The 22,835-nt window shown below is 40.4% G+C and overlaps 1 protein-coding gene across 1 annotated transcript in view; it reads right to left on the minus strand.

Moving 5' to 3' along the window:
* ikbkb (inhibitor of nuclear factor kappa B kinase subunit beta) overlaps window positions 1-22,835 on the minus strand; it is a 35,192-nt gene that overhangs the window by 6,458 nt on the left and 5,899 nt on the right. Inside the window, exons 3-14 of the mRNA XM_004547015.4 lie at window positions 21,816-21,910; window positions 17,666-17,786; window positions 15,601-15,670; window positions 4,443-4,531; window positions 2,994-3,083; window positions 2,785-2,909; window positions 2,056-2,163; window positions 1,845-1,974; window positions 1,429-1,623; window positions 1,213-1,327; window positions 957-1,080; window positions 718-869 (exon numbers count right to left, since the gene is read on the minus strand). Of these exons, the coding sequence (XP_004547072.3) occupies window positions 718-869; window positions 957-1,080; window positions 1,213-1,327; window positions 1,429-1,623; window positions 1,845-1,974; window positions 2,056-2,163; window positions 2,785-2,909; window positions 2,994-3,083; window positions 4,443-4,531; window positions 15,601-15,670; window positions 17,666-17,786; window positions 21,816-21,910 (1,414 nt within the window). The remainder of the gene's footprint in view (window positions 1-717; window positions 870-956; window positions 1,081-1,212; window positions 1,328-1,428; window positions 1,624-1,844; window positions 1,975-2,055; window positions 2,164-2,784; window positions 2,910-2,993; window positions 3,084-4,442; window positions 4,532-15,600; window positions 15,671-17,665; window positions 17,787-21,815; window positions 21,911-22,835) is intronic.

A 22,835-nucleotide genomic window follows, 5' to 3' on the forward strand; every position in this document is an offset into this window, starting at 1 on the left:
TGGAGGAGTATTAGCTTTAATCTAAGCCCTTCTTGAATGACTGAGCTCCCTAAGGGCACGCCCTGTATGTATGAAGCTTATTTCCACTACCTGTATTCAACAGAAATTAACTGGATAACAAAACCTTTATGTGGATTGTAAAAACTTGTCACAAGTATAAGTGGACAATTTCGTGTTTTTGGAAAAAAAAAACCTCCGAAGAGGTGCTAATCAGTCAAACAGCAGTAACGTCTAGTATCTTTAGCCTAACAGAGCATGGTGGTGCACCACCATGGTTGTTTCTATCAGTGCAATGGCACAGTCTGCAGGCCTGCAGAAGACTGGGTGTACTCTGCCTTTTGTCCCATGACAGCTGGGATATGCTTATCCTGAATAGCTTAAGTGAAAGAACATGTAAGGATGATATATCTGACAATGTATGAATCCACGGTCTATTCTTACTATAAATTCACATTATCAGATACTTATATTTATTAGCTGTCTGAAAGTATCAATTATAAATAATTGTAAATAAATAAAAATATAATGTCAATGTTCTATTGACCAATACCAGTTATAGCATTTCTGCTAGTAATTATAATACATTCCTTATCTTAAATCTGACTGTTCATAAAGAGAGTTAAAAAAGAAGGTGCATCTTTAAGGATAGATTAATGCAGTCCTGGTAGTGGCAGTGTAAAGTTGCTACTATCTACCAACATAATATTGTAACAGTACCGATCCCTGTGGCTGTCTGCTCCTGGTATTTATCCATGTCTATGTGAAGGCTGGTGGTAAAAAAATCCAGTTTGGCAATGAGTCTCTGGTACATGGACACCATCTCATTCTTCTGTTTGGACAGTGAAGAGTTGTGTCTCAGCAGGCTCATGCTGAAAGAAAAAGGATAAGATGTTTTTTTTTTTAAATAAATAGAAGCATGTTTACGAGATTTGCATGTGCGCTGGTGTACATCTTACATGGCAGCTTTCTGCCCCTGCTGCAGTCTTTGCCAGTCTTCCTTGAGAGAGCGGATGGTGTGCCACGCTTGGCCACAAGTCCTCCTCAGAGGGCTGTAAGCCAGAACGTAGTTAGGGTCGGTTTCTAGGAAAAAAGAGAGACAGAAGGATAGACTCACATATGAGTGGTTGTAAAATTGAAACAAAGTGAAAGCAACAGAAATGACACAATCACAATCATATCATAAGATAAAATAGGTTTTATCTTTGGACTTACGGACAAAGCGGATATTTTCAGGGAGAGTTCGGGGAGCAAACTGAGGTTCATAAACACAAGAGGAACGATCAAAGAGGAAAACCAGAGGAAAGTCTGTTCTTCTCCCATCTATCTCCTAAAGACAAACATTAACAAAAGCAACAAATCAATACATTTTCATAGTCACATGTAGAATATTCTGTGAAAGGAGTGTGTTTTTGTTTTGTTGGAAATTACTGCGTAATCTACGGCGCACTGTGTGGCCAACGCATGAGGCTCCAAGGCCAACCCCGCCTCGAGCAGCAGCTCCTGATTGGCTGCAGGGATGTTGCTGTCCTTTTCTATTCTTAGCTGCAGGTTGGCCACCGTCTCATCATCGGATACTGAATAAGTGAGAATCTTTGCAGACGACATGTTCAAGACATGAACCAGCTGAGGGAACAGAGGAGATCCAAAAGCATAAGACTAAACAAGTGAATGTTACATAAATTTATTATTAGTAGTATTATTTTTTTAAAGATTCACATCCTGTAAAATTTGAACAGAAGTTTCCTTTAATTATAGCACTATTATGAGTCCCTGAGGTTATTTATGTAATGCAGGGACACTGTTGTATAAATCAGTCAAATAAATCAATTAATTTCTCTGTTAACCTTGATTTGCAATAAGAGCTCCAGCTGGGAGAAGCAGTCGCTGGGGGTAGCACTGGGGTCTTTGCCTCTCTCCTGAGGAGACCACTTTAACATCAGCTTCAGCCACCTCTCCATCTTCTCTAATAACAGACTGCCAAACAGTTATTGCATTAGACTGAGATACATGAGTTTAAATCCAGCACTTTCATGTGTCTGTCCTGTATGAACATACCTGTTGAGGTTGTTGGGCTGAGGGATGTGTTCGGAAAAGCGGACGTCCCCAGTGAGGTCCTCGTAGACAATAATAATATTGTCCAGCTTCTGCCTGAGTTTGTTGTGCCTAAAACATAAAAATCAATTGTATACAATTTAGTTTAATATTTTATTCTCTTAAAAGTGCAGTACTTTTTCTATTTTATCTTCACTTTGGTTGCAACTGGACACTAACACTTAGGTTTTCCAGCAATGGGAAGAGTATTTTTCCTCTCTATTTAGCAGACATCCCTAGAGTTTCATGTTATTCATTCATCGCAAGAGTGAGAAACAAGCCGCACTGGTATTGGCACAAGTGACATCCTGCAATTCTTGGACAACTGTTACTTATTTTTATATTCACTGTGTTAAAATCTTGTTACGGAAAAATAATATTTATCTGCAACAAAGCTTATCATTGCTTAACCCTAGATAACAACATTGTTTAAGTTATTAAGCTCGAGTATGGACCCAGACTGCCAAAATAAAGACTAAAAAGGAATGATAGGCTGGTTCTGCAGGTTTGTTGTTTTAAAATTTCCTTCCATTGTTTCCAAGTTCTTTTTCTTTTGATTTGAGATTAATTGGTCATATTATATATATTAAGCTGAAATAGTGAACATTTTCTGGACGCTTTCTTATTTTAACTGATGCAAATATAGAACAAATGACAACTTCAGATATAGGAGCATTTCAAATGTGGCAATACCAGGGAACAGGTTGCCACGTTGGCAGGAAAGGCCGAAATCCTGCGATACACTCAAACACCAAAGTCCCAAAGCTCCAGTAGTCCACAGTGACCGTGTACCTCTGCCTTTCTATGAGCTCTGGAGCCTGAAAGAAGTGAAAGAAAAAGCATTAAGGTTCAGCTAATGTGATGAGGAGGGTGCTGTAACAGTTTTAGCTGTTAGTACTTACTAAGTACTGCAGGGTTCCCACAAATGATGTGCAAAGACTGCTCTGGTCCAACTCTTTAGCATAGCCGAGATCTATAATCTTGTGGATCAACTGAGATTAGGAGTGAGGGGAAAGAAGAAAAGTGTTATTAGTTAGAATCATTTGTTCTTAAAATTACAGACAGACGGCTACATACGTTTTATTCTTGAACTCTTGTAGAGTTCCTTTGTATGATTCACAGTTCAAAATAACACTTCTTTATCGTAAACAGATCATCCACTGTTTGAAACATTTAAGGCAAACCTTTTGTTCATTCACTGCTTCCTTAAAAACAGAAGGTTTAAACAGGATGTAGGTGGGTGGGCCTGACATGGTCCATAATAAAGGTATACCCTCTCTTTCTTGTATTACAGAGCAAAATTGAGTGTTCAGATCACAGAGATTACTTTTACAGACACTGACTTCATAATTTCATTTGCCCATGTTTAACACCAGCGTCCACCAATGTAACAGTACATGTATGCCAAACAAAAGGGAAAAGCATGATAGCTCCACTCAAGGTTTAATGAAAGTTATTAATTTTTTTTGCATCATTAGCACATTCATATGCAGCTGTCTGATAAGTGCTCAAATCCGAGAAATAGTCATGCAACCTTCACAGAACTGCAAATTAATGTTGATACTGTATATCTTTTGGGATCAACAATGTATAACATGATCGTTAGTGGTGATTTTCTTAGTATCCAACAGAGCTAGGGTTCCCGTTTCCCCTCATTTCTAGTATTATGAGCCAGCTGGCGTCATATTTAATACAAAGATATGAGTGCAGCATTAAACTCCTCATCTAACTCTCTGACAGAAAGAATATAAATATATTTCCCAAAATGCTGAAATGTTCCTTTAAATGCTGAGTGACTACATGAGTGAGAAAAATCAACAACTTGTACCTTAATAACTTCCAAGCCATAAACCAAGCCTGTATTCCAATTTTACAGTTTCTCTACCATGCATGAGGAAAACAAGTGTTCATGCAAATCTATAAACTTAACAGAATCCGAGCCAACTTAAATTTGGCTTGGATTCTATAAACAATAGTCTTTGCATAAACATGCATCTATAACATCTTTAATATGTCTGCCCTCGGTTATATAACATTCTTGACTTTCCTGTACCCTTTTGCAGAGGCGGAGGAGGATAACAAGCAATGATTTATTACATAATGGACAAAATAAAAGAGAGGCCCGTAGAGGAAGCTAAGCAGTAGGGCGATCCCAAAGGTTCCTTGTAACTCCAAGTTCAAGTATAAAAATGGACTTTCCACATTAAATATTCAGTACAAGGATAAATGCACATAACAGAGGCAAGTGTTTTGTACTAATTCAATACAAACCACATAGAGGCAAAAAGCCTCTTTAATGTGGTTTGGGTGTATTTATCCCACCAAAGGGCTTCACTGGGTCTTTAACTCACTCTCTTCTCTCCCTGCTGCAGCACAATGTTTTCTGGTTTCAGATCCCTGTGAATGATCCTCTTCTTATGGAGGTAGGTTAAAGCTGAAGCTGTGGGACAAAAAGCAACAACAGTCACAATTAAGTAAGAATGTAAAACTGTAGTTGCATGCATTACAGCTGATGGAAAAAAGCACAGCACGTGACGATATAGAGGAATGTTAGTAAGTTTATCAGAGGCTCATGGTTCACTTTTATATGTAAGAGTACAGTGCTGTATGGAAGACAGAACTATAATGAAAACTGAAAGGCTTTTAGTTGGTATTACGTCAATTAACATTATTATATTAAAGACATTAAAAGTGTATATTCATACTTGTGCATATGAAAAGTGATAACAGATAATTCCAATCACAAAACTGTGTTTCTCAGGTGCTGAGGTCCAAACTGTGTACATAAGGGAGCAGCCCAAAGTACCTTTATTTCCCCGAGGGGTTTCCACCGCGAATGAATCTCCTTATATGACCTGGTACAGATTCTTCCACTTCCTGACATGGTCCTCCCATTTATCTGGGCTTGGGACCAGCACTGGGAGTACACTAGCCTGTGACCCCCTGGGACTGGGTTTGAGGCACATTATTTTTATGTAATGCAAACTTCCTAAAAGCTACTTTCCTCTTTAGTGGAAAAGTTCTAGTGAATTTCATTCCTACACACGCCCTGCTGATATGCAGTTTTCTTCACTACACAACAACCTCCAGGACTGAAAAGTGAAGCGAGGAGTAACGTTTGGTGAGGTTGGTTCCAAAAGCGACTTTATCTTCTTTCCCCTTGGTCTTACTTTTGTGGGTAACTTAGAGCTAGTGCCTTTTTGGGAGATTTTCATTGGAGTTATTGAACAAGTAAAATTGTATTGGAGGGGTTTGTGTGTCCCAGGGATCCCAGGGGCTATGTTGTCTGGGGGCTTTTGCCCCCTGGTAGGGTCTCCCATGGCAAATTGGCCCTGGGTGAGGGACCAGACAAAGAGCGATTCATAAGACCCTTATGAAAAGGACACCGAGGGAACAGTTTACCCTGCCCGGGATAGGGTTACCGGGGCCCCGCCCTGGAACCAGGCCCAGGGAGGGTGCCCGAGGGCGAGCGTCTGGTGGCCGGGCCTTAGTCCATGGGGCCCGGCCAGGCACAGCCCGAAGAGGAGACATGGGCCCATCCTCCCGCAGGCCCACCACCCGCAGGAGGCGCTGCATTGTGTGTCGGGTGGCGGCCAGGAGCGGAGGCCCTGGCGGACTGACCCCTGGCTGCCAAGACTGGCAATAGGGACATGGAATGTCACCTCTCTGGTGGGGAAGGAGCCTGAGTTAGTGCGTGAGGTTGAGAGGTACCGGCTAGATATAGTCGGGCTCACCTCTACGCATGGCTTGGGCTCTGGAACCAGTCTCCTGGAGAGGGGCTGGACTCTGTCTCAGTCTGGAGTTGCCCCTGGTGAGAGGCGGCGGGCTGGGGTGGGTATCCTAATATCCCCTCGGCTTGCTGCCGGTACGTTGGGGTTTTTCCCGGTGGACGAGAGGGTTTGTTCCCTGCGCCTTAGGGTCGGGGAACGGGTCCTGACTGTCATCTGCGCTTATGCGCCGAGTGGCAGTTCAGAGTACCCAGCCTTCTTAGAGTCCCTGGGGGGTGCTCCACCTGGAGACTCTGTTGTCCTGCTGGGAGACTTCAATGCTCACGTGGGTAACGACAGCGAGACCTGGAGGGGCGTGATTGGGAGGAACGGCCTCCCTGATCTGAACCCGAGCGGTGCTCTGTTATTGGACTTCTGTGCTAACCACAGTTTGGCCATAACGAACACCCTGTTCGAACATAAGAGTGTCCATAAGTGCACGTGGCACCAGGACGCTCTAGGCCGTAGGTCGATGATCGATTTTGTAATCGTATCAGCAGACCTGCGACCATATGTTCTGGACACTCGGGTAAAGAGAGGGGCTGAGCTGTCAACTGATCACCACCTGGTGGTGAGTTGGATCAGTTGGCGGGGGAGGACGCTGGACAGACCTGGTGCTCCTAAACGCGTAGTGAGGGTGTGCTGGGAACGTCTAGCAGAGGCCCCAGTCCGCGAGATCTTCAACGCACACCTCCGGCAGAGCTTCAACAGCATTCCGAGGGAGACCGGGGACATTGAGTCCGAATGGACCATGTTCAGCGTCTCCATTGCCGAAGCTGCTGCATTGAGCTGCGGCCGCAAGGTGGTGGGTGCCTGCCGTGGTGGTAATCCCCGAACCAAATGGTGGACACCAGAGGTGAAGGGAGCCACCAGGCTGAAGAAGGAGTCCTATCGGGCTTGGTTAGCCTGTGGGACTCCGGAGGCAGCCGACAGGTATCGACAGGCCAAGCAGAATGCGGCTCGGGCAGTGGCTGAAGCAAAAACTCGGGTGTGGGAGGAGTTCGGAGAGGCCATGGAAAAAGACTTTCGGACTGCCTTGAAGAGATTCTGGCAAACCGTCAGACGTCTCAGGAGGGGAAAGCGGTGCTCTACCTGCACTGTGTATAGTGCTGGCGGAGCGCTGCTGACGTCGACTGAGAAAATTGTCAGGCGGTGGAAGGAATACTTCAAGGACCTCCTTAATCCCACTGACACGTCTTCCGAGGAGGAAGCAGAGTCTGGGGATGAGGGGAATGACCCGCCAATTTCCGGGGGCGAGGTCACTGAGGCAGTTAAACAACTCCTTGGTGGCAGAGCCCCTGGTGTTGATGAGGTCCGCCCCGAGTTCCTGAAGGCTCTGGACGTTGTAGGGCTGTCCTGGTTGACACGCCTCTGCAATGTTGCGTGGAGATCAGGGGCAGTACCTGTGGACTGGCAGACCGGGGTGGTGGTCCCCATCTTTAAGAAAGGGGACCGGAGGGTGTGTTCCAACTACAGGGGGATCACACTCCTCAGCCTCCCTGGGAAAGTCTATGCCAGGGTGCTGGAAAGGAGAGTTCGTCCGTTAGTCGAACTTCGGATACAGGAGGAACAATGCGGTTTTCGTCCTGGTCGCGGAACACTGGACCAGCTCTTTATCCTCTCCAGGATACTTGATTGATTGATTGATTGATTGATTGAATCTTTATTTTGAACATGTTGAAAAAGTATAAAAAAAAATAGAATTAAAAGAGACAAATGAACAAAGCAAACAAAAGGAAAACGAGCAACCACAACTCCAAATAACGTCCATGTTCAAAAAGGAGCAGGAAGAAGCATAAGCTTATTTAATCCCACCCCTTTTCCACTATCTAGTATCAATAGACTACAGAAATACCTCCTTCCAATTACATTATATGTTATGTGTAATTTTTTTTTTAAAATATATACACATATATGTTTCTATCTATCCATACATACGTATATACACACATATACACATTTTCAATAACCCCATTAACACCTGAAGGATACACAACCTACAATTTTTTATATATATATATATATATATATATATATATATATACACCAACAAACCCGTGCATGCGCACACACATGAAAATATTAGACAAGAACACCCTATCAAATCTCTACCTTTTCCCTGTACCCTGTAAAAACCATATCCTTAAACCGCTTTTTAAACTGCGCCATGCTTGGACATTGCTTCATATCTTTACTTAGTCTGTTCCACAGCTTCACTCCACACACAGAGATGCAAAAACTTTAATGTTGTACGGATACGAGGATGTTTTAAATTTAATTCCCCCCTCAAATTGTATCCCCGTTCCCTTTTAGAAAACATTTTTAGAATATTGTCAGGAAGCAGGTTATTTATTGCTTTATATATAATTTGTGCTGTGAGAAAATGAACCAGATCTGTGAATTTTAGAATTTTTGATTTTAAGAATAGTGGATTTGTATGATCTCTGTAACCAGTTTTATGGATTATCCTTATGGCCCTTTTTTGTAATATAAAGATTGATGATAGCGAACATTTGTAAGCATTGCCCCAAACCTCTGCACAGTAATTCAAATACGGTGCAATCAGGGAACAATAGAGAATGTGGAGTGATTTGTGGTCCAGAATGTGTTTTACTTTACTCAAGATTGAGACACTTCTTGAAATTTTGTTATGTATATGATTTATATGAGACTTCCAGTTTAATTTATCATCTATAATCACACCAAGAAACTTATGTTCAAGTACTCTTTCAATTTCCACACCATCTACATGAATCTGCACTTGTGCATTTCTAAGGGAATTCCCAAATAAGATAATTTTAGTTTTACTTAGATTTAGCGATAGTTTGTTCCTGTTAAACCATTTTTTAATTTTGCACATTTCTGAAGTAATTGTATCCAGCAGCTCCTTTAGATTCCCCCCAGAACAAAAAATATTTGTGTCATCTGCAAATAATACTAATTTTAATATATCAGATGCCTTACAAATATCATTTATATAAATAATAAATAATTTTGGACCCAGTACAGAGCCTTGTGGAACACCACAAGCAATGTCCAAGCATGATGAGGAATGGACACCCAGCTTCACAAATTGTTTCCGGTCACTTAAATAATTTTTCACCCATTGCAGTACAACCCCCCTAATCCCATACCGTTCCAGTTTATTAATTAATATGTCATGATTGATTGTGTCGAATGCTTTCTTGAGATCCAGAAATACTCCAGCTGCATACTGTTTCTGATCTATAGCATTCGTAATCTCCTCAATTGATTCGATTAATGCCAGAGATGTTGATCTTTTTGATCTGAATCCATATTGACTGTCAGAGAGTAATTTATATTTATCTAAGAATTTGTCTAATCGTTTATTAAACAGGTTTTCTAGGATTTTGGAGAATTGTGGTAGTAAAGAAACAGGCCTGTAATTTGTGAAGTGGCGTCTATCCCCAGTTTTATACAGCGGCACAACTTTAGCTATTTTCATTTTGTTTGGCACTTTTCCCGTCTGAAATGATAAGTTGCAAATATATGTTAGAGGTCCTACAATTCCTTCAATGACCTTCTTGACGATTTTCATGTCAATATCATTACAATCAGTAGATGTTTTATATTTACACATGTGTACAATGTCAATTATTTCTTTTTCCTCCACTGATGTGAGGAACATTGAGTTAGGGTTCCTATCAATCAGGTTTTCACTACATTCTACTGATGGCAGTGACTCAGGAATTTGTTCTGCCAGTTTTGGTCCAATATTTACAAAATAATGATTAAAGCTGTTGACCTTATCAGCAGTGTTTTCCATAATATTGCCATTATCGATAAAGTATTGAGGATAACTTTGTTGTCCAGAATTATTTTTAATGATACCGTTTAAAACATCCCATATTCCTTTCATATTATGTTTATTGTTGTTCAATATTTTACTATAATACTCCTTTCTACATACACGTATAATATTGGTCAACTTATTTTTGTATTTTTTATATTTATTTTCAGCATCTTTTGTTCTTTGTTTTAGGTATTCCCTATAGAGTGTATTTTTCTTTTTACATGCATTTTGTAAACCCTTAGTGAGCCATGGTCTATCTGAATATTTGTGCTTTCTGTTGTATTTTATTGTTGGACAGTTTTTATCGTACAACTCCATGAATATTCTTAAAAATATGCCATATGCAATATCAATATCAGCTTCTTTGTACACATTGTCCCAGTCCTGATTTAATAGATCGTTCTTAAATGCAGTCATAGTTTCTTCTGTCCTTACTAGAGATGGACCGATCCGATATTACGTATCGGTATCGGTCCGATACTGACCTAAATTACTGGATCGGATATCGGAGAAAAATAAAAAATGTAATCCGATCCATTAAATATCACGAAAGCACCTCAAAAAACTTGCAACACGCCGTAACTCACCTCAGAACGTTAGCACGTCGGAGCAGTATGCATCACGTGATAGAGCGGCTGTGGCATGCAGGACCTGTCGGTGGTCTGGATAGCATTTGGAGCTTCGCTAGCAACCCGGCATTTCATCTCCGACAAAGTTATCCCGAGAGAAGTAAAGCAAGTGTGTAAGTCCATCTCTGAATGTTTGTAAAGCATTCCTGCGTTAAGCTTAACAAACGACTGCCTCTTCTTGCTGCTACTTCAATCATGAAACTGCTTAACGATCAGCTGATCGGCTTTTCTGTCGCGAGTCCGTGTCTCTAGTTTGCTTTTGGGCCACTTTGCACCAGAAAGAGGAAACCAGTGGCTGAACAACAGCAGCACGTTTAAGCTTGATCAGCTGTTGTTAGAATGTATTTAATCTTACTTTCTACTCCAGGATCTTTTTCTACGTAGCTGACGGCTGGTAACTGTGCAGGGGCGGATCTAGCAAAGTTTAGCCAGGGGGGCCGATAGGGCATTAACAGGGAAAAGGGGGCACAAAGACATACTTTTCTTTCTTATTCTCATTTAAAATGTCTAGCTTTTAATAAATAATTATCTGACACCCAAAGTTTTAATTTGATGCAAAATGAATAGAAGTCCATTATTGTATATAGTAACTATTAAGTCTAATATATATACCCTAGTAAGCTATAGTACTTTTTCCTTTGGGAAGGTACCATCTGTGCAGTCTGCAATTTTGTTGAAGAAAGATGTTGAATCTATTTAATATTTCTTGAAAAATAATTGATTTCTGTGCATTTTTTTTCACACTGCATCAAATTAAGGTTGATTACGGCGATTAAGCATCATGAGGTGGAGCGTGAGGGGTGGTTCCCTATTTTTTATTTATTTATTTTTGTTGTTGCTGGGAGTTGGAACCCTATTAGTTAGGTTGCTTAATATTTATGCTAAGTACTCTTTAAAATACCAGAATAGGGAGGATGGTGTAGGTTTAAGTTTATTAGATTGATCAGTATTGCTGAACTATGAAATATTTTTTTTTGCATACAGGTATAACAGAATAGCTTTAGTGTAGTTGTTGTTTTAAACTTGAGTATGAACTTATACAAAATGCAGCAAGATATTTAAAAAACAGTTTTGTTGATTAAAAAACACTATATCGGATTCATATCGGTATCGGCAGATATCCAAATTTATGATATCGGTATCGGTATCGGACATAAAAAAGTGGTATCGTGCCATCTCTAGTCCTTACACGTCTGTATCTCAGTTGTTCTTCATGCTGATTTTTCTTATAATTAGTGTCATAAACTGCAAAAACTGGTAGGTGATCACTGATGTCATTAATTAATATTCCGCTCACAATGTTGTTTTCCATATTGTTAGTGAAAATATTGTCAAGTAAGGTGGCACAATGTGGTGTAATTCTGCTAGGCCTGGTTATTTTAGGATGTAAACTCAAACTGTACATAGTGTTTAGGAATTCGTCGGTCATTTTATGCTTTTTTGGATTCAACAGGTCAATATTAAAATCACCACAGATAAACATAACTTTTTGATTTGTTTTAGAGAATATTTCCTCTATGAAGTCATTAAATACTTGAATACTAGAGCCAGGTGTTCTATATATACAGCTAATTATTACATTTTTTTCTTTTTCCTTATAAATTTCAATTGTTATACATTCTAGTAAATTATCAATTACAGTTGTCATACTTTCTACCACCTTGTAGTTTAGGTTTTTATCCACATACACAGCTACTCCCCCTCCACTCTTGTTCCTTCTATTTACAAAATTCACTTCATATCCCTCCAGTCCAAAGTCCATTCCTTTCTCCGCATTGATCCATGTTTCAGAAATGGCAATAATTCCAAATGGATTTGTCAACTCATTTAGATATTCCTTTATATTGTTGAAGTTGGCATACAGACTTCTGCTATTAAAATGGATTATTGATAATTTATTTTCCGTGTTGATGGTGTGCTTAAACTGTTCATCAGTGAAGTAGCAGCAGTTACAGCTGATGTTGTAGAAGAAATTATTTTCCGGGTCTATATCCTTTTCTAAGTCTAGAACATTATGGTCTGTGTATCGAAATGTTCTCAGTTCCAGATTATCATAAAGAGAATTCCAATGACTTATGTTGATATTGTTGCCGGATGCAGATGAAGTTCTTTTGGACTGTGCCATGTGTTGTGTTGTGTGTCACGTCACATGTGTATTCATACCTCCAGAGTAAGTTGACCTCAGTATTTGTCCAGCTCTTCCATATTTCTGATGACCAACACTTTGGCTTGTTCCGGTGTTCCATTGAGTTTAATGAATACTTTGCAGTTGGTGGTCCATGTATTTTGAATTTTTCCCTGTTTCTTCAAGTAACGTGCTTTCCTGGCAATGTCCGCATTTCTTTTTATCAGATGTTCGTTCATGAAGACATCGGATCCTTTCAGTTTCTTTCCTTGTTTTAACAGTGCTGTTTTCTGTTTTCTGTTTGCAAATCTCACAATGATGGCTGGTTTGTCACTGTCATTTTTTCGGGGTAGAGGGTGGCAAGCCTCAATGTTGTTATAATCCACTTCCACACCTTTGGACCGTAGAAAGGTAACCACTTGATGCTCCGTGGAGTTGACATCTTCCTCTCCTGGCCCTCCTACATTGTCAGTGGCGACCGCCCGGGCGTATGACCGGGGTTTGATGCGAAGCCCCGTGATGATAACATCGTTCATCTGGGTGTACTGCTCCAAATCCGCCACTCTGTTCTCCAGGTACGCCAGCCGCCGATCCTTCTCGGCGTTCTGGATGCGGAGAGCCTTAACTTCCTCGACCAGGTCCAGGATGGCTTTCTGCTGCAGTTTGACAGTAGAAATCTCCTCTGTCATAAACTCCAGCGACTTCTTAATATCGTCTCCTTCCTCAGCTGACAGAACTTTTTTCGGGCCCATGCTGAGAGACGCTCTTGTAGCTTTGCCGTGACGACCGGCTAGCTAGTTGATGCTAGCGTCCTTCCTCGCACTCCTTGAGGGTGCATGGGAGTTTGCCCAACCAGTCTACATGTGTTTTGTGGACTTGGAGAAGGCATTCGACCGTGTCCCTCGGGGTGTCCTGTGGGAGGTGTTGCGGGAATATGGGGTGTCTGGCCCATTGCTACGGGCCATTCGATCCCTATACAACCGTTGCAAGAGCTTGGTTCGCATTGCCGGCAATAAGTCGGACTCGTTCCTGGTGGGTGATGGGCTTCGCCAGGGCTGCCCTTTGTCTCCGGTTCTGTTCATAATTTTTATGGACAGGATTTCTAGGCGCAGCCAAGTGGCGGAGGGCTTTCGCTTTGGTGGCCTCAGAATCTCATCTCTGATTTTTGCAGATGATGTGGTTCTGTTGGCTTCATCGGGTGAAGGCCTCCAGCTCGCACTGGAACGGTTCGCAGCCGAGTGTGAAGCAGCGGGAATGAGGATCAGCACCTCCAAATCTGAGGCCATGGTTCTCAGCCGGAAAAGGGTGGAGTGCCCACTCCGGGTTGAGTTCCTGCCCCAAGTGGAGGAGTTCAAGTATCTCGGGGTCTTGTTTGCGAGTGATGGGAGAAGGGAGCCGGAGATCGACAGACGGATTGGGGCTGCAGCTGCAGTAATGCGGACGTTGCACCGGTCCGTCGTGGTGAAGAGGGAGCTGAGTGTAAAAGCGAAGCTCTCAATTTACCGGTCGATCTACGTCCCTACCCTCACCTATGGCCACGAGCTGTGGGTAGTGACCGAAAGAACGAGATCGCGGATACAAGCGGCAGAAATGAGCTTCCTCCGAAGGGTGGCTGGCCTCTCCCTTAGAGATAGGGTGAGAAGGTCGGCCATCCGGGAGGGGCTCAGAGTAGAGCAGCTGCTGCTCCACATTGAAAGGAGCCAGCTGAGGTGGTTCGGGCATCTGACAAGGATGCCCCCTGGGCGCCTCCTGGGTGAGGAGTTCCAGGCATGTCCCACCGGGAGGAGGCCCCGGGGCAGACCCAGGACACGCTGGAGAGATTATATCTCTCGGCTGGCCTGGGAACGCCTTGGTATTCCCCCGGACAAGCTGGAGGAGGTGGCTGGGGAGAGGGAGGTCTGGGCCTCTTTGCTTAGGCTGCTGCCCCTGCGACCCGACCCCGGACAAAGCGGATGACGATGGATGGATAAAATTGTATTCTCAGGTGTATAGCCCGTCCAAGAAGATTTGGTTAGTCAAATTCTAATAATTAATTAACCTCTAATTTGGCACCAAAAGAAGGCATGTGCAGCTGTGAATTTTAGATGTACAATTTATTTAGCTCTCTAAAAAACCTTGTTTTTCTACCAAACAAAGTCATATCTGGCACCAAAAACCACATGGCAGCCACCTAAAATGCTAAGCTTAAAAATCTGTAGCCTTGAAACCAATGGGTGGCATAATGGTGGCTCGGCTGTCTCTATTATATAGAGTCTGGGTTTCATATATAAACTTCAGAAAATGCCAGACAATAAGATCTGCTAATGTCATAACCTTCACGGCTGCAGTGCATGTGTGGAACATGCTGTGGATTTGATCTGAAATCTGTGACCCACACTGGGACACACTCATACTTTACTACAGCAAAGTGAGAAGTTAAACCACCAAAGATCAATAAAAACATTATTTTTAATAAACCAATAAAATAGTTTAATAAACAATTTAATTAGTTAGTCTTGAAACACCTGATCAAGTCTTAAACATCAACTGTAAAAGATTAAAGCGTAACAGGCAGCGCAGCTGAAACTCTAATATCACTTTTAATTGGGTGATTAACCTGCGGGTGTGTCAACAAAAAGAGGTGACTGAAGCGGAACATAAGTTTGGGGCGTGTGAGTGAGTGCGACTTTGTGGGTGTGGATACACATGACTGGGCCACTGCTTTCGCTCATGAAACAGTTTAAAGTGGATCACTCATTATCAGGAAATGTCCACAAAGTGGTCACAGGAAAAGGAGTTTCTGCATGTCTGTGTCCACTTATGCGCACGTGTTTGAGTGAAATATGCACTCGAGATATCTTTAATCCATATTATTTGTTTCTTAGCTCAAAGTCGTTTATACAGAGACAAACACAGAGTGCATGTTGATGTTAGTATTCATGTATAATGTTTAAACCAAAGAGCATGGGGGTCTGATTGTTGACGTAAGCCCTGCTATGAGTATGATCTCGGGCCACGGTGACTAAGAGGATGGCGGTTTATAGTCAGTGATGACATCACGATACTCACCAGCACCATTTCCTCCCTACTACAGAGAACAGATCACACTCCCAGCTAATCTATCAGTCTTTCACACTGACAATTTAAAAGGTTAGCGTAGTTATGATGGAGATGGCGGTGAAACCAAATACTTACAAATATCCCGTAACAGAATCAAAATGGACCCCTCCCTCATTCCACAGCAGTTTTCCAAAATGTTCAGATACTGCAGAGAGCACAAAAACAGACACTCGACACCTCAGTGACAAGAACCAGGGAGCAGAATGCAACGCAAGTTTACACAGGCAAGAATTCATTACTCTGTCCTTTTTATGAATGTTTTCTTCTTTATCGTTCTATAAAAACTACTTTCCGTCCATTAAGTACATTATCTTTATAAGAGATCAGACATATAAGCACCAATCTTTTTCAAAAGGCTCTCAGGCCCTTTTGCAAACGTACAAATCACAATTTTGGTAGTAAAAGCAGATTTCTTTCTTTCTTTTAAACAAATCATTTTACAGCACTTTGCTGCTGGTAACTTGTGTCAAGCCTGACAAAAAAGGATGGTGCAGTTTTGCGCTCCATCTGCTTAGTTTTCGACCATCTGGGATGCTTTGAAATTTTTATGACACTGCGGTTTGCAGTGGTTGGCATTTTCCTCTTCTGCTGGCCTCGGGGTGAACACTCAGTTGTTTTCAAATTAAAAACTGCACCAGATTTATCCCACAGAATGAAGAGCAAACAGCTGAGTAACTGTTGGTCCAAATAAATCAGACTTAAAACAGAAAAAAAAACCCCAAAAACATACATGTACAGTAATTGTTACATTTGCCATTTTAAATTTGTGCTACTAGCATTATTTCTAAACTTGATACATACGTGTGACTCAAAAGATTTCAAAAGACAAGCATATATTTCCTCATGTTAAGAATGAGAAAAAATATTACCAACCTAAGATAACCATTCACAGTTATTTAATTTTATTAAAATGTAGGTTTACGGGCTCAAATCCAGTGACCTAAACCACATCAAATCAAGTAATATGAAACAGAAAGTACAACCCATTTGAGTTCCAAGGTTTTATCTAAAGAAAATATGTAAATACAACCTGAGATGAACAAGACATAACATATACTAAGTCTTCATTTATTTAACAAACACTAAACTGAAGAACCAGTGTGTGGAAAACTAAGTACACCCCATGACTGAAATCACTGTTTTCTGTATGACTTTATTGGTCTCTTAGATTGTTGTGGAGGAAATCTGCCCTGCTTTCCTTAAAGATTTTGCTTTAGTACATTGAGGTTTTCAAACATTTGCTCTCTGCTCTCTGAAAGTTGCACCACTTCAATCAGGTTGAGATCTGGACTTTGACTGGGCCATTTGCAAACCTTGATTCTTTTCTTTTATAGCCACTCTGTTTTAGATTTGCTGCTAGGCTTTGGATCATTTCTGTCAGAAAGTTGGCTTCCCATTTGATTGTTGAATTATCTGGTATACAGAGGGCTTCCTTGTAAACTTAGTGACTGCAAGTGCTCGGGTTCCACAGTAGCAAAACCAGCTAAAATGATCACCACTCTTGCTACATTCTCTTTACACATACAACTTCTACATTTCTACTAATAAATGACAGGATGTAATTCAGTAATGTGCAATAGTCTTGAGCCAACCCTCATTCCTTGAAATTTTGCTTCCAAGGAATCAGACTTGTCCTCTTGGCTTTCGTAGTCTTTCACAGTTTCACTATGGACACTGGTAACTTTTTGATGCCTCATCAATCTAGCACTTGTACCTGACATCTTAACAGTGACCTATAATCCATTCAATGTCAGCCTGTGTTATGTCTACACATAGAAAACTTTGTCAATCAAAATGCATGCACTTATTACTAGCAGGTATTGCATAAACACGTATGTTGAAGCATAAATGTAGTCATACCAAATATTGACTTTCAGGCTTGTTAGAGTTGTAAAAACTATTTTTTTTTTACCTTTTTTACTGCATTTCAGTGTATGTCTGTACATAACACTGGTGGTTCAGGCTTTTGCACAGTACTGTGTGAGATGTGTTGTTGTTCATCTGAACTTTAAGACCCACTAAGGACCAGATGACTCAGATTATATCCTGACGTGTAAAACCTTAGGCCTGAAAGTGGCTGTACTTCCTTTTACACATGACTGTATATGCATATACACACGCAAACATAACCGGCTTTTACCTTTCTCAGATCTCCACCCTGACAGTACTCCATGGCCAGCAACGGCAGATCATTGGTGGCCACCAGTTTCTGCATTCCTTGAGGAACTTCTCGGGCAGCAACCACATTGACATGATCCAACCTAAGTGAGAAAAACTAATTAGAAGAACTGTACAATGTATTATAGCAATATAATTCATTATCACTTTAACCACAAGAAATCATCTTTTGCTAAAATGTTCCTGAAACCGATCTGATGACAAAAGAAAATGACAAATCAGAGAAGGGCAACTGATCTTCCCAAGGGGGTTTCATGAGAAATTGGGAGTGCTGTGGAGGGTGGCACCAATAAGGTAAACTCAATTCTGCTCATTATTAATGCTATCTCTTTAGAAACTGTCACTGGTAAAAGGGGATATTAGAATTAAGCTATAATAAAATGCTAAACTTTTAATCACTATTTAATCAACAATCTCAAAAACACTTGTGAAAAAAGTTTCAGCAAACATTGAAAGATTTAACTCTGTACTAAGTGCTATTTCCATTTTGCTTCCAGTTGAATTAATGGATTTGCAGTTTTTCATTTCTTTTTCCATGTTTGGTGACATAAATCTAGTGGTTTGGTTTTGGTTAAGTGCGTTAAAGTCGGGTTCAGTGTCTGAGTAAATGGCTTCAATTCTGCATTTGAGAGCTCCGGAACATCCTTCCCTTTCCTCATACGAAACTCTCATTTCTGCTTTCAGTTTTTCCCCCTGCACAACGCAAAAACACCTGGGTACATATTAGTCTTTATCTTGCATCCACTTCCAAAGCCTAACATTTTTCCCCATCAGACTTGGACAGCCATTGGCAGCCATTTCAGCCCAGCCTATTCAAGCATGCAGTTAACTTCATGAATAAACTCCCTGTCTTGCATCACTGCACCAATAATATCCAGTAAGAACCAAGCAAATACACAGAGATTAATCTTGAATTACGCTCCAATGTTTCAACTGACTGCACTGATTAATTTCCAGGTTCTTGGCAGCCATTTCTAAGGAAGTTACGCATTGTGATATCTAAAAAAAATACAATTTGTTGTTTCTGCATTTTTTTTGCCTGGGAACTGCTCTTTTACCATATCCTGTCTTACATAGAAAACATTCACCTCCACCTTTTTCCACATTAGACACAAAAATCTTCTCCACAGGCTGGGATTATGATTGCTTTTGATTGTAGACACAGTTCTGTGAGGACAACAAGTGCGCTTGGATCCTTGTAAACTGTAGTTCAGCATCTGTGTGGACAAGTCTCACAAACTTCTGCATGAAGTGCTGTGTTTAACCTATGATGACAAAATGTACCTCACTCAGACCCAGTTGGACCTTGGAAGTAGAACACACCACAACTCTTATATCACTTAATATATAACACAAAACATGATGCAATTGCTGATACATGAGTACTCTAAATTTCATATATGCAAACAATGCTTTTGTAATTTCATATAACTGACTGAGATAGATACTGTACTATTTACTCTTTGATTCTTTTCTATGTTTTTTGTATGAATTGCAGTGAAGACGCCTGGCATCAGAGTTACTCTACGCTACCATATGTTGTGCTGTTCTTCATTTAAACTTTATTAGAAAAATGTTTAAAACTTGGCTTGCATTAAAAATAAAAAAACTGTTTATATCACACAATCTCTGGATCATTAAAAGTCTTACTTTTTGATCTGATTCAATTTCCTCCTTTGCCATTTCTGAAGCTTTGTGGTTTCATAATGTGTCACTGAAACAATGTGTTTCAGATTGCCTCTGACTCAAGTATTCATTACATATAAAAAGCAAAGGAGAGTGTAAAGATAACAGACTCCAACTGATATCAGACTGACCAAGAAAATGATGTACTGCATGTAATCCGTGTTGTAGGAACTCGAATAGCAGAAGACTGATAGCAATCACTGAAATAATAAATGACTGTTATTATGAGTCCTCACACGTATGCAAGTGTTCAGTTAAAGCAATAAATAATCAAACAAAACGAAATACATTCAGCTGTATAGTTATATTTCTTTAATATAGGATGTTTTCTGCTTCTGGGAATACAAGGATTCATATGAAGTCCTTCAAGCTTCAATCCTTGGATCATTTCTGCTTTTAATTTATGTTACCATTAGGCCATCTATTTAACATCTTCAAAGGCATCTCCTATCATTGCTATGCTGATGACACACAGCTATACTTTTCTGTCAAGGCTAACAATCTCAGCAGCCTCTCCTACCTCAGCTTTACTGTCACTAAAGACTGAGTGTCTTCAGCTGTGACAAAGCCGAGGTTCTTGTGTTCAGCTTCTCTTATGTGGTCAGTCATTATACTAGCCTCCTCACCAGCAATATCGAATAAGCATCTAAGAATCTTGGTATTATTTTTAACCAGCATCTCCAAGCTCATCCAGTCTTGTTTCTTTAAACTAAGAAACATCACAAAAAAGTACATGCTTTAATGTTCTCCCAACTCATTTACTGTCACTGACTCTTCACTTTTGTTAGGCTGCTAACAAAAACAAGCCAGTGGTCACATCACCTCTACTCTTACTTGTCTTCAATGGCTTCCAGCTGAAATTAGAAATAATTTTAAAATTGTATTAATAACATAAATCCACATGGCCAAGCTCCTGCACAGATAGCAGACATCATGAGAATTTATTCCAGCAGACAACCTCTTCATTCTTCTAAGCTAGAGGGGTCCACACTTTTGAAGTTGTCGTACCAAAACTTTGTAACAGCCTGCGTCAGCCTGAATCAGCAGTTTGTTTTAAACAGCTGCTGAAGACTCATTTTATAGCTTAGCTTTTCTGTAATCTTTAATCCCTTACTTCTGGCTGTAGAGTGTGTATGACTGAATGTAAGAACGTACGTTTGACTGTGTGTCTGTCAGCTGGGGCAAGTGAACTTATGTTTAATGTATAGTTTTATCCAAACTGTAAGGCACAGTTTTTGGGGGTTATTTTTAAAGCTATACAAATAAAGCTATTATTATTATTATTATTATTATAACATATGAACTGGAAACTGTTGAATTTGAGAAAACGTTTAGAAAAAAAAATACACAATGAGAGAAAGAGTGGGATGAAGCCTGCATGAGATTTTGGAAATGTTTTTTTTCCTTGGTTTTAAAAAGACATTCTGCATTTGCAAAAGCAACAGAATACCAGATGTATAAACACATTATAACTCAAAAACAAAGTGATGTGTCTTTCAGTAGATGTTCGTGTGCAAATCTGTGTTAAGTAGCTGTAATAATATAATGGTAGGTTGCCATGTCCCCTACCCAGTGTTTTTTTCCCCAAGTTGAGCGTGGGAGCACGGAAGGGTTGCGGTTGTGACCGAGTCTGTCTGAAAACAACACGCTTGTTAAAGTAAGACAAGGGGGGGAGGTTTTATGCGTGTGTTTGCACTACCAAATGACAAAAAGCACATGCACTTCACATCTCAAAACATAATCAAACCCTGCATAAACTGGCATCCAGGGACCTGACACCAAAACCGAAGCCATTAACAGAATGGCTTCTGGTGTGGAAAGAGAATGACTGCCAAAGCAGAGCAAAATGAGGAGGTGGCACCTAGGACGTCAGAAATAACCAAAGTCACCAAAATAACTCACTTTCATGCTGTTCTAATTATCTAATGTGTGATTTTTACTATTTCAGGGCACAAAATTGGTTTTTATATTTTGAGAAACTTGTTAAACAGATGGGTACATAAAAGTCAAATGTCAAACTCATAAGCACCCAGTTTGTCATGGAATGTACCAAAGTGAGTCACGGCAACATGTCAGACTGAACCAGGCTAACATGCCAAAAACGGCCTTAAACCAACGCAGCAAACTGTTTCAGTTTGCACGGGAAAATCACCAATTTCTTAAAAACTGATGTGTCACAAACTGAGATGCATCACTGTGGAAAAAGAGACTTTTTCTTGAAGCTTCCTTGACAGTTTGCTGCTCATTTTGCACACAAGTGCAAGTCAGACTGGGACTTCCAAAAGCAATGGTGGGGAAAAAAAACTGTAGTTGCAAGGGAACAGGTGACTGACCACATTTTAAATGAGTTATAGTTTCTGTATAGGACTTGGATGGAGTTATAATACTGATAATCACTCAACATAATCTCAAATGCAGCTTCTGACCTTTTCATGATCTGGATCTCCAGACACCATCTCTCCTTGTTTCTGTCACTCAGCTCTTGCCGACATTGCTTTATAGCAATCTGCTCCTCTGTGTCCTGAAAACAGACAGACACAAAGTCAGACTTCCATCATTTCAGAGGACATTACACTGAAAAGCTGTTTTCACACATGAACTTTAGCCTTTTATTTGTCTACACAATATCCAATAGAGGTTCTCAATTCATTTGAGATGTTAAACAATCTCTGCAGTGCCTCAACATTCGCTAACCTGGCAGTAACCTTGCCAAAAGACAGTATTTCCCATAATAGCAATGAGGCTGACTCAGATAGTTTCCTGCTTTGTGCTGCAAGTCAGAGACAGCAACTGCAGACAATGTCTCAACCTGATTCTCCTGAAATGTTCAGAGTTCATATGTCGGGGACAAAAAGCTTAAGGAAAAGAAAAAAAAGAAAGGGCGGTTAGGACAGAAAAGAAGGAAAGAGAAAAGAGTAACAAAAGCAAAATAAATTATAAATACATCAGGATAATACATTAAACCTACAAAGTCTGAACCATTAAACCTGAAACTAAAGTCCAACTAGAGTGCTTATTGAACCTAACAAATTTAAAAAATACATTTAATATCAAGTTGGATACATGAGTTTTAATTCATATAATTTATATCCACTTGTATTATTTACTCCATCCAGCTTTTCTTGCAATTGATATAATAATATGATGCTGTTGGGATTAGATTTAAAAAATAAAAATCACAATAATGATGTAGGAGCCTCAAAAACTCATGTATCAAATATAATACACATGGCATTACAGAGTTAAAGTGGACATACAAATAAAAGACAGAAAAAAGCTTCATCTGAAGTGTGAATCATGCAAAGCTGCTCTAGTGGAAATGAGCGTAACGATCCTTTGTGCGATCTTCAATGTTAATTATATATTTTACCATGACTACTTTGTATTCAAGAAACAGAGTGGTCAGACATTCCTACTTTATGATAAACAGAAAAAAAATGAGGGGA

The sequence above is a fragment of the Maylandia zebra genome, linkage group LG12, assembly GCF_041146795.1.
Source record: "Maylandia zebra isolate NMK-2024a linkage group LG12, Mzebra_GT3a, whole genome shotgun sequence".
NCBI classification, from domain to species: domain Eukaryota; kingdom Metazoa; phylum Chordata; class Actinopteri; order Cichliformes; family Cichlidae; genus Maylandia; species Maylandia zebra.